At 35.5% G+C, this 12,093-nt stretch overlaps 1 protein-coding gene across 9 annotated transcripts in view; it reads left to right on the top strand.

Annotated features, from left to right (window-relative positions):
- AKAP9 (A-kinase anchoring protein 9) overlaps positions 1-12,093 on the top strand; it is a 120,770-nt gene that overhangs the window by 23,436 nt on the left and 85,241 nt on the right. For all 9 annotated transcript variants that reach the window (XM_056335597.1, XM_056335596.1, XM_056335590.1 and 6 more), the window contains exon 2: positions 4,488-4,742. In XM_056335597.1, coding sequence (XP_056191572.1) covers positions 4,488-4,742 — 255 coding nt within the window. The remainder of the gene's footprint in view (positions 1-4,487; positions 4,743-12,093) is intronic.

Genomic DNA, 12,093 nt, shown 5'->3' with positions numbered 1-12,093 from the left:
CATCCAGTTTTAAATGGTTTAAAGGTGTTCCTGTTTTTAAAATTCTCTTGTGCATGTGAAATTAAAATATATCTATCCATGCTTTATAAATGTAACTTAGTTTTTGTGGATTTTTAAAGTATTTTCTTGTGCTGATGCATGGGCAGTGATGAAATGTTGCAGCTTTTATTCCGATATTTTATATATACCTTTTTCTAAATGCTTAAGAAGAGATTAAGTTTTGCATTCTGTTGGAGCCAAATTTTATTTTAACATGCATTTCTACTCTAGAAATAGTTCAGTCAGACCGTATTTGAAATTAATTGATGTCAGCATATCCCAGCAATCTCGATTGCTGGCACAATCACCAAGGGTCAGAATGTGCTGAAGACAGCTGAATAAATAAATAATGCCACTGTTGTAATTATAGTGGTACATTAACTACGATGTTTGACATTTTTTACACAAGTAATCTGCACCATGCTGCAAGTTAGTTCCCTTCTGTCTCAAGAGTGTTTATTTAGTACCTAATAGCAGTTGATTCTCCTCTGCTCTTCTGACTTTCTGCCAGTTGGATACCAGCATTTAAAAGCTAAGCTAATGTTGTGCCAGGTGTCTTAATTTTGCTGCAGCGTGTGATGTGGGATTTGGGCTAGTATGTTGTTTTGGGATTCATTAGTAGAAAGAAGTTTTAATTAGAACTAAATAAATAATTGTATTGTGTAAATACCTAAGTTCTTCTATTCAGTTGTTATTTTACTGTGGGAAATTATTTTGAAAACTATACGCATTACTTACCTGCATGCTACTTTATTGTAGTCCTGTGACTTTCGGTAAGTGTTTTTCTGTTTATAAGAGGCAACATGTTTTGTGCATCCACAGAATTTAGTGCTAACATCCAGTCATTTCCCATTTTTTTCAAACTAATGGAAAGCTGAGCAGGTGTTGAAAATGGTACTTCTGGAAATCTGAAAATAAACATGTAATTCTTCCTGCACAATTTTATTGTAGTTTCTTACATGTTAAAAGGAAACAAACATAGTTTCATTCTCGGAGTTTAGCTTAAAACTTCCATATATTTATTATAATTAAGATTTTAATTGTACACTGTGTAATCGATGGAAATAATTCGGACAGTAAACATGTACTCCATATTGTAATTTTTTAATATTGCTATAAAGTGGACATGTCTATTTCCAAAAGGATGGCTTTTTTGCCTAGAAGCAGGATTTCAAAAACCTATGAAGTGGAAATTGCACCTTGTTAGTTATTTTAGATGCAAAAGTTGAGAATCAAGGATAAGAGCCAAAATCAGCTGTTACTCAGTACTGGAAAACACTGATGGAATTTTTAACAGGATTCGGTACTGCTTGCAGAATCCAGGGTCTTACCAGCACCATGGGAAAAGCTGGAGGCAATGGGCTGGCAGACAGGTGGAGTGAAAGAAGACTTGCTGTAGGTCTGTTTTCAGGTGTACTCTAAAGCCTGTGGTAGAGTTGCATCATGGCAGACTCTGTTCCTGATGCTTTCCCAGGGTAAGGTGCTCGTTCTCTGTCGCTCCTTGGAGACGAATCAATGCAGAGAGCCTGTGCTGGGTGTCCTTCAGCTTCTCGTTTTGGATACTTCCTCCTCTATAAGTAACTCATGTTTTTACATCTTTTATTCTTGCTTGCAACTTTTGTAACTCAACAGAATTGACACTGATTTGTTTCAAAACTGCAGATTCAGAACTGATAGAAGCAGTGTAAGCTCTCCACGGGCTTAGTTTTGGCATTATCAAGCTGATGTGCCTGGAAGACAGGGTAAAGGAGCCTTTAGTTGTATCAGCTTGTATTAGTTTCACATTTTGTTCGCACTGGAAAAAAATATTTTTCTGTATTTTTCTAGAAATACAAAATCTGTAAGTATTTGGCAGCTTTAATGCTACAAAATTTGTTTTCCTTTAGTTCCCATGACTGCTGGTGGACTTTTTTGTGCTTGTCATTGAAATGTAGATAGATCCTCAACTCTAGTTCCTGAGTCCCATTTTCTGAAGGAATTCAGTATCTGAGACTCCCCTGTCTTGATATGAACACCAGAGTGTATTTGGCCAGCAGTAGCTTTTGTTATCTGCTTCTCTCATTTCTAGTTTTTAAAATTTGATTAAAAATGTGAATTGGAAGCTATGTTGCATTGGTAGCTGGACAGTTCGGTGTTATACATGTGAATGCGCAGAGTAAAAATTGCTATGATTCATGCATGCATCTGTCACTAATAGTGTAGTTATTTCCAAAATACTAGACACTCATACAGAAATTGTCAGTTGAGAATTTGTGTAATACAGAAATGTAAATTGTATTTGCATGTGTGTTTAGCTTTCATACGTGCCCATCTTCTTCATCAATGCTTAAACAGAAAAAAGTAAATTCTGCTTGTAGCTGCCATGGTAGAGTTTAATCTGTTAATTCTGAAGAAGTGGAAGTCAACAACTTGATTTTGAAAGGAGAGAAATCTGGCAGGCCCAGATGCCTCAGCTAAAATATGCAAATACTTGAGGAGAGACACAGAGTAATTCACTTGTCCTTGAGCTACACATCTAATTTTGTAGACAAATAAAGACTGTAAAGCTGCTTTTAAAAAGCCAACTTAACTTTCCATTACAGAAGGTTTCAATCAAGTTGGGGAAGAGAGTTCTTGACCATTTGCACTACATGTCTTTCATTATTTAAAAAGAAAAAGTGAAAAAAAGCAAAATCTCTCAATAGTTACACTTGAAGTCAGGTTGTCCACTTTATGTCATTGTGGCATTTGGACATATTCCACTTGACTTTTGGATACACTGAAATTATTTTGTTGAGGTAAATACACAGTTTTAGGAGAACATAGTGATGTAAGGAGACAACTGGAGTCTTCATCCCCTCCCCATTTTAGAGATTTATTTTTTTTTCCTTAAACTTTGAAGTCAGGAGGAGACATCTTTTTTTTTTTTTCTTCTCCCCCCTCCCCCCGGTTCAGATTTTGTGGATTTTTGGTGAAATAATAATTTAAAAATAGAAGAAGAACCATGAAGTTAAACTTATTAGAGATGTAGTAGGGAGGAAGTAAGTATTAAATACGTAGGTGAGCATATCTGGCTCAGCAGATCTTCAGGTCCTCCTTCTGTAAACAGAGCAGGAGCCATATGCCAAGCTGTCAGTTCTCCTAAGAACGGAGAGGAGGCTGAAGAAACCCATGAAGAAATACAGATAAAGGGACAAAAGCATAAACTAGCTAGAAGTCAGAACCGATCTGTCAGTGTTGCATTTATTTAAATTGGGGCTTCTCAGCTATCTTGGGGCCAGATGAGAACTAGAGAGCAGTTCAAGTGACGGCTTGAGCTGTAACTGAACGGTGACTGGGAAAGGGGATCCGTCCTGCTTGATTTGGGTGTTCCTGCAGAAGTTGGATGGAAGCCCGGCTGTCTCGATGGGTGAATATTGTGAACAAATGTGCTATCTTTTCTATAACTTTTTCTAAAATTGCAGCAGATTTATAAAAAAATACAGTATATTTGGGTATTAGTTGATGTAAAAAGTATTCAAAGCTTTAGTGCCTTTATTTGCATGCTAAATATTTACTTTGGAGCTACATTTGTAAAACATATTTTAGCACTTTATTAAGTTTGGATTCTTCAATTGGAAAATAAATATTTTTGTTTCCAGATTTTATTGGTAGGATCTGTTTAAATTTGAATTTTAGTTGGTTAAACCTGCCATGCTGTTTTTTGTATTTGAACAGAAATACTGTTCCTGTTAAGAAAAAAAAAATATTTTAAATGGATTTTCTTGTGTAAACCACTATAAAGTGATTAAAAGTGATAAGCTCTTCAAAAGGCAGTGTCTTACAGTATTTGAATAGCTTACATACTAATTGGTTTTTCAACTGTGTGCCTGGCTCACCTGTGACTTTTTGTTCATCAGCATGTTTTGCTACAAGGTGGTGTATCTTAGAATTTGCTCACTGTTTGGTCTTAGACTGTTCCTTTGTTACAGATTTTGCTGTTCCTTTAGAGTGTTTTCAGTAACTTGATCTGCTTTTTGATATCTAACAAACTTAAAAAAAACACTTTATATGATAACTTGCTGGAAGAAAGGTTTGCTTTTCTCTCTGGTATAAAAGTAATTTCTGTAAATTAATTTTGAGGAATTTGTTACTCTATAATTGAAAAATGAGATCAGAGGCTATTTTATTGCGTTTGTCCTTTATAATGACATTTGTACCTTTACTTTAAGTATTTTGATTTCTAGGTATCAGTCTGTACAACAGTAACTTGATCATACGGAACTGAAAAGGAATTCATTATTAGATTGTTGTTTTACATTTAAGATTATTTTTTAAAGCAAACTATGGAAATGGGAAATGTATGTAAATGGAAAAATAATCTGAGTCTTGAAGCTTTATGTAGAATAGCTAGTAAGCCATTATAGAGCATGTCATTAGTAATAAAGAGGAAAACTTTCACCTTTAACAAGATTTTTGTCTTTGTACAGCTTGCCCAATTTAGGCAGCGAAAGGCACAAACTGATGGTCAGAATGGATCAAAGAAGCAGAAAAAGAAGAAGAAAACAGCAAACATCAAAGGTGAAGAATCAGTACAAGATGGGACTGATACTGATCAATCTCGAGGTGATGAAACATCCACGTGCAGCAGCCGAAGGGGAGCAGCTGCTACTGCTGACTTTGCTGTTATCAGGACTTTGCATAGTGGAGAAATTATCAAACACAGCCAGGCTTACACCATTGAGGTAAGTTTGTCTCATGCTGTAAACAGTTGATTTTGAGGGGAGCAAAATGGTCCATTAATTTTCAGAGTGGAGATTTTAGATATTTCTGTCTGTCCTTAATATGTCCAGAGAAGGCACTTTCTACCTGCCTGCTGTGCGTGTGCTGTAATTTATGGAAAGTTTGTTGGTACTGCTGTGCTCCCTAAATTGGCAAAAATTGGTTTTGTTTTATCACTTCATTTTATGCATTTTGTTTTATTAAAAATTTACAAATTGCAGTGAATTTCTGACCACTGTAGCTATGGCTACAGCAAAATGCGGAACTAGTATCCATAATGTAATTTGAGTCTTTCTGGTTAATGAGGAAGAGGAATGAATTTAGAAAACATTACTTAGAACTGGATGACTTAAGAGACTGATAAACAGATAGTCTACTTGTACTACTTAATGAAATATAATCCTGATTGCTAGTGGCTGAAAGTACATGCTCTGGGAAGGTTGTAAGATGCCCGGTGTGATACACACTGGCAGTGCAGTTCAGTTCTGGGTGGACATGTATTCATGTAACGTAATATGTGGTTCTAGATATGAGGGACAGAGATGCTGATGTTATTTACAGAATAGCTCATTCCATTCGTGAAAGCAGTGCCTCTAAGGACATGAGTGGCATTCTGAACAACGAGCTCAATGCAGATTCCTAGCTCTGTGCATGTGAATGCAGTCTTTTCTGAGAGATGTAATACAGATGAATGCTCTGCATTTTGACTTGTCAGTCCTGTGCTAGGATAGACCCATTTTAAACTATTTTGGCTCCATTCTCTCATTTCCAGCAGCTGAGAAGTAATAGAGAAATTATGCATTTGTGTTTTTTTAAAAAATAGAAGTCATTCTGCCCCTCCGCCAGGGAGATTAAATCATACATGCAAATAAAAACATGTAAAGGTCCATTTATTTCACAATTTTCAGCCTACAGTATGTCAGTACACTAGCTATTTTGAACTTTATAGATGCATGCCTTTAATATGTAGCTTTTCATACTTAGAAAGATCATGTTAGGGCTTCACAACTGTTTGTAGTAACTCACTAAAACTGTCTGTTCAACTCGGAGCTTTTCCTGGAGGAGGTAATAAATTTTTCAAAGAGTATTTAATACCACAGTGACTGTTCTCATAGGTGAAGATGAGACTTATTGCCTTCTAGGAAAAGAGAGAAGTGTACTTTATGAAATGCAGTAGATTAGCTACAGCTAAAGACAGAGGACTGCTAGGGCAGAGAGCTATTCAGAGGGAATCACTTAAACTGTTGTTTTAAGAATATTATAGTCTACATAAATATGATAACTGTATGAAGAAACTTAAATACATTTTAAGGTACATCATGATTGCATGTTACAGATGGACATTGCTGATGTGCTTACTCTCAGCCGGAATAAGTATCTCTATTACAATTGGAAAAACAGGGTGTAAAGTACAGAATCATAGAATAATTTAGGTGCTCTGAGGTCATCTAGTCCGAACCTGTGCTCAAAGTAGGTCTGATTAGATTGGTTGGTACTAGCAGCCTTTGTTGGCCTTTGAATTCTAACAGTGCAAAACAGATGATTTTAAAAATGGAAAAAATATCTGTGCTGCAGTTGCTACAGATTGTACAGATAGATACATTCTTAAGGTTGGGTATGATTTTTCTGAGGTCTGTCTTATTCCCAGAAGCACTCAACTTATGTTTAAATAAATAAATATAGAGATGCAGAGGGGTTTTTTGCTTGTTGGGTTTTCTTCTTTAGTTGTTTTTTTTTAAATGTAGTTTTAAAGAATAAGCATGGTAACCAGTGTTTATTTGTAATTTGACTCTCCTGAATTACTCATGTCTTAGTGATTTCTAAAACTGTTCACTTCCACTAAAATAACACTGCTCCCAACTGAGAGAGCAATTTCCTTTGTTACATGTTGTTTGTGGCTTGCTTATTCATGACAAATAAGTATATGATACTTTGGAGTTGGAAGGTGATTGCTGAAGTCTCTATCTGTGCATTATGAATGAAAGAGGAAAAATTCTGAAACAGTGAATCTCACAACTTGCTGTTTTTAGTCTTGTAAGTGCCATGATTTGGACAGAGAGCCTGTATTACAGTAATTGGATTAGAACTTGCTTAGCTGAAATGGCAGCCAATGTAATAGACAGTTTCAGACTAATCTCTGCGATGGAGAATTACAGACAGCTTCTTCGAGCTGTTTGCTTTTTTCACCCAACGTTAAATCTTTGTAGGCTGCTGTGTCAGGAGAGTAAGGCAAGATTACTGGAAGCATCATGAAGGATTGTTTTCTAGCTAAATTTTGTTTCCACTTATTATTTCATCTTTTACTGGGATTCATATTTAGAATTGTTCCTTCTGTACCACAGAATAGAGCATCTGACTATACTGCTTGTCTTATCTAAAAATCCCACCTGGGCTCTTCTGTGATAGTTTTGTTGATAGAAGTGTATCTCCCTGAAGCTTTTCTAGTATGTTCTTTTAGTCCCTATTGGGAATTATTGCCTGGGAGCTTATTGCCCACCTGAAGTTAGAGGAATTCCTGTTCAGAGAGGGTAAAAGTCTGTTCAGAGAATTCAATGTTATTTTTTGCAGTCATCCCTTTCAGGTTTTTTCTCTCTGTCTTCCTAAGGGTGGGTTCCTCGCTTCCCCTGTAATCTCTCGTGTTACAGAAACTAATTGGAAGAACTCTGGAAGAACTATCATTGTTTTGTACTGTCCTTATCCATTCCGTTTTACCTTCTGTCTGAACTTACTTGTAATCTCTATAAGGTTTTCCATCCTCTGTCAGAGGAACAGTTAATTTACAAGATTTATTAAGAGAAATGCCAGTTGGTATTTCTTGGTTAAAGTCTCTGCGTCTTAATTTGTTTCATGTTGAATGCTTTTTGTCTTGATCTTACAAAGAGAATAATATGTTGTACTTCTAGTTCCTTTTGTTTTTTGTCTTTATTCTGTCGCACCCTGTTATCTTTTGGTCTTGACATCTATAGTTTCCTTTTCCATATAGTAGTAAAAATAATCGTAGAAGACACAGCCCAGGAAATAAATTGGATCAATGGAACTCTTGGTTTAGGGATTGCTTATTTTTGTTACTTCCTGCAATTAAAAATGGAAGAAAGCAAAAGCCACTTCCAAGGTAAATAACTGATGAGATCACCTTCTCTGAGAAGTCTTGAAATGATGCATTGGAGCAGACTGCTTTGGAAGGATGTACCAATGCCAGGAAAGCAAAAGAAATTAACTTGTGGCACAGTAAAATTGTCCTTGAGTCACCTGGTAGTAAAAGCTATTATACAAAGCTTCTTAGAAAAGAAAAGTTCAAAGTTCTGCGGTGAAGAATACCTGCTAATTGACTAAGGTTGGATTAGTAACTCGTCTTTTGTTTTTCACAGGACAAATCCGTTTGGCAATAGTTTTAGAATAGCTTAACTGTTTGCTCAAACAGGTGATAAAGCTCCATGTTCATTGTTTCATTTCTATAACTTGTTCCAGTTAGTGCCTGAGATTTGACAGGCAAAGAACTTAGAGTGAGAAGGGAGACACTGGGTAGGATTCTTGGGAAGAACTAAGAAAATGACAGAAATACAATAACATAACCAGTGCGGAGACACAGAGAGGTTGCCTCATTGAGGAAAAGTGTAGGTGGTGAAAGTGGGTAAGGCATTCCTATGATACACGCATGAAAGCAAAGAGCAGCCAAAGGCTTTGACTAGAGAAGAGCTATTCTAAGAAGTACAATGTGATGAAGGATTTGGAAGAAAAGGGTGGGTAAATAAAATGTAGTGACAATTAGCCCGGTCACTTCAGACAGTGTAGCATCCCTTGAAAAATATTTTTAAATTGGAGAGTAAAGATAAAAAAATGTTTGGAAATAGTCTGTTCAATAGTAAAGTCAGTGCCCCAAGAGAAGCTAATAGATTCTCAGCAGCATATGGTTCTGACTGAAATCAGTCATCTTCCCTTTCACCATCTGGCCAAAAGATTGCCAGAATATCTTCCCATTTTACTTTGATGCATGAGACAACCTCTGGTATGCTGCCTTCCTTTCTCTGTGTAAATACTGATCTGTAATAGATTTACTGACATGGAAGTTACCTGTATTGAAGATGGTCTTGCCAGATTTACAGAGTATTTAATTTTAATTTAAACATTTATAAGGCCATATTATCAAAGAATAGAAACCTAATTAAATTATGATGTTTTCTGATACAGGAAATTTATACAGTGAGGAGTGAGGTAACTCACTGCAGGTTATATGCATATTTGGCCATGGTTTATCTCCGCTGAGATGTGCTCTATTTAAATCTGATTGTAGTCAGATGGTTTGGGTCATAAATTACCAGGGAATACATTCCTTTGAATTGAATGATTTTTGGATTAAGAGCTAAAAAAGGCATGGCAAGTCAATATATTAGAATAGCACATCATATTCAGAATGTTCTGCAAATATTAAAGATCCATAAAGTTCAGAATGACCTAAAGAGAGGGTTTCATGACTGGGATTTTCAGATTACATTCTCTTGGCCTCTCTTCCTAGTCATGGACCTCTTCCTTAGTCTCACACAGGTTGTGATCATCTATGGATCTCTAGTGACCCATGTGAAACTGGCCAAGCTAAAATAACTTGGTTTTGCTTCTGATACTGGCTATTGTGCATTCAGGAATGAATCCAGAATTTTGGAGTTCCATTTTTGTAACAGTTTACACTGAGGTCATAAAAAAGGTCAAAGAATCTACTTCAGGTAGAATTCTGTTCCATGAATACTCGGTCTTGGTTCTTGCCCTTTAATACTCTCATCCATTGCAGCTGCAGTAGTTTAATACTGGATGTCCGTTCTTGCCAAACATTTTATTGTTACATATGAAAGTTTTCTAAAGAAACAGAAAAATAACATTTCAGTTCTTGTGGCCAGTTTCATATATGAGTTCTTTTGTGAACGCTGTGATAATGTTGGGCATCCAGTACCAAAGAACGCAACTTCTGAGCAATGCTTAACTGCGTACAGAAACAAGTTACTCTGGAATGAAACTTCTGTGTTCCACAGCCTGATTATTCCCTTTTTTGTATCATCTTGCAGTATTTCCTGTGCAGAATGTATACAGATGAAAGTGTGTTAAATTTTCTGAATCCTTAAGTGTTATCACTAAAGGTGCTATGTGCAGAGTTGATGGAGATAGTTAAAATACAGAGTAAACATCTCAAAGACTATAGGCAACTATCAACCTCATCAGTGAAGAAAATAGTAAGTAAAGAATTAAAACATCTTGCCAGAAGAGGAGAACTGTTTGTAGCAAGAAAATGTTCTGGGGCGTGGATGGTAGAATACATGCAAACTAACAGCCTGAAGTCAGTGTAACAGATACCTATTTCAAATTCCATAAATACAGTGTGGGTATATATGAACTTTTTGAAGCAGTTCCTTTTAAACTGGACCCCTGTGGTTTGGACAGCTGATCCGTATAGAACATAATTAATTCTGTTGACCAAAGAACTACTAAAGCATACAGAATGGATGGCTAATGGAAGGTACTGGATTTTGAAATAAGGTTGGTCAGCTCTTAGGCACAGCTGTTAGGAGGGCAGGATGAGTGCCTGTAAATTGTTGGCTACTTGTAATGTTATTGAGTGTGGCAGCAAAAAAACAGCATTAAGTCTTACAGTTTAATGTGTGACCTCACAGAATTTAAGTCTTTTAAATTGATTTTTAGCAGGGTTTGGATGAACCCCTTAGCATAAAAATCAGATCCATGTAACTTGAGTTCATTTAGCCATCTTTCTGTACTTACCTTCAATAAATCCCTTAGCAAAAATACTTGATCCTAACAGCCAAAAAAATATCTAGATCCAGGATTGAAGGAGATATTTTAGAATATTTATGCTGCTAACAGGTATTGTACACCTAGAGTGATGGAACACTATGGGTTTTGATAATTTTTTAAAAACTGTTTTAGAGGTTCTTTTACTTTAGATTGGTATTTAGGAAAGACCAGCAATATATTAATTTTTAAAGCATCTGGCCAAATTATCATTAAAAAAATAGAGAATTATTTTCAGTAATCACCTTTCTGTGAGATCATATTTTCTCACTCTAACCTAATATATTCGATCTACAAGTTCTTTGCCTTTTACTGTAATTATGTACTAGGCTTGTGTTTATCCCAGGATCTAAACATTCATTTGTCATCTTATAAACAAGGAGATGTTTATATAATTCAAAAACATTACAAGGAAAAACTATATAAGAAGTCAGACTACTTGTCCTTGTTTTTTGCATGTTGAAGTACCTGCATTTCATGCACCATATAAAGAACTTAAAGAATTAAATATGTACATTTATAGGAATACTTCTAATATTTCTTTGTGAAGTCTTCTGAATTGGAACAAACAATGAAAAATTGTAGTGTGATACAGCCATACACTTGTCATGTATATAAGTATATATGTATATAAGTAACAATGTGGTTTTCCCTGATTTTATTATTCCTTCCAGAGAACTTTGTCCTAGAACAAGGACACAGATGACAAATACAATGTAAAATTTGTGTGTGTATATGCTTATATACACAAATATACATATAAGTGTATATAATAGGAATACAATGTATATTTATATAAAAAATAAATATTGTGAAGTACTAATTGTATATTCCACAGCAGAAACACTTTTGTCACCCTGTGGTTTTAAACCATAGTTTTGATTTCTGTTTTATCTTGACTTATTTTTAAGGTGGACCACTGTATGAATTTTAGCTTCCACGTTTGTATTTTTAATTAGGTTTGAGTACTCTGTACGTAATACCCTCTTTTTAGGTTAATTGCACTGTGGAGCTGCATACTGGATTCAAAATAGGTACAATCGATGATGTTGGGACTATAAAAACTGCAGACGTCCAGTAGGTCTGAGTGGCAGATTTCTTTAAAAAAAAAATACAAAACAAAACGCAGCTGACAGTTCCAAATTTTACTGATGTCTACTGATATAAAACTGACTATGTTCCTTTGAAAATAAGACTGACAGAATTAAGTGTGAAATGAAAACTGATTTAATGTGAGGCTGGTTAATGTGTTAAATGAATTTTGGAAAAGCCTATTATGTACACTTCATTTTTGCTAAAGTAGTTTTAACTCAAAATTATGCCTTTTGAGTTCAAAAGGGTACTTACTCCACAGTAGGGCACATTTTGTAGATAATTTGATTTTGCATATTTTCCTACTAACGTCTTGATTCTCAAGCCTGTTATATTGTATATAGGTCAGCAAGATACTCTGTATTTAAATCAAGTGTCCTTCATGGCACGTTTATGCTCACTTTGTTCCTTTAATTGCTCTGATTTATT

Source organism: Falco biarmicus, chromosome 4 (assembly GCF_023638135.1).
Source record: "Falco biarmicus isolate bFalBia1 chromosome 4, bFalBia1.pri, whole genome shotgun sequence".
In the NCBI taxonomy this organism is placed as follows: domain Eukaryota; kingdom Metazoa; phylum Chordata; class Aves; order Falconiformes; family Falconidae; genus Falco; species Falco biarmicus.
Note: the sequence above shows the minus strand (reverse complement) of the source record. Positions and strands in the feature narration are given on the sequence as shown.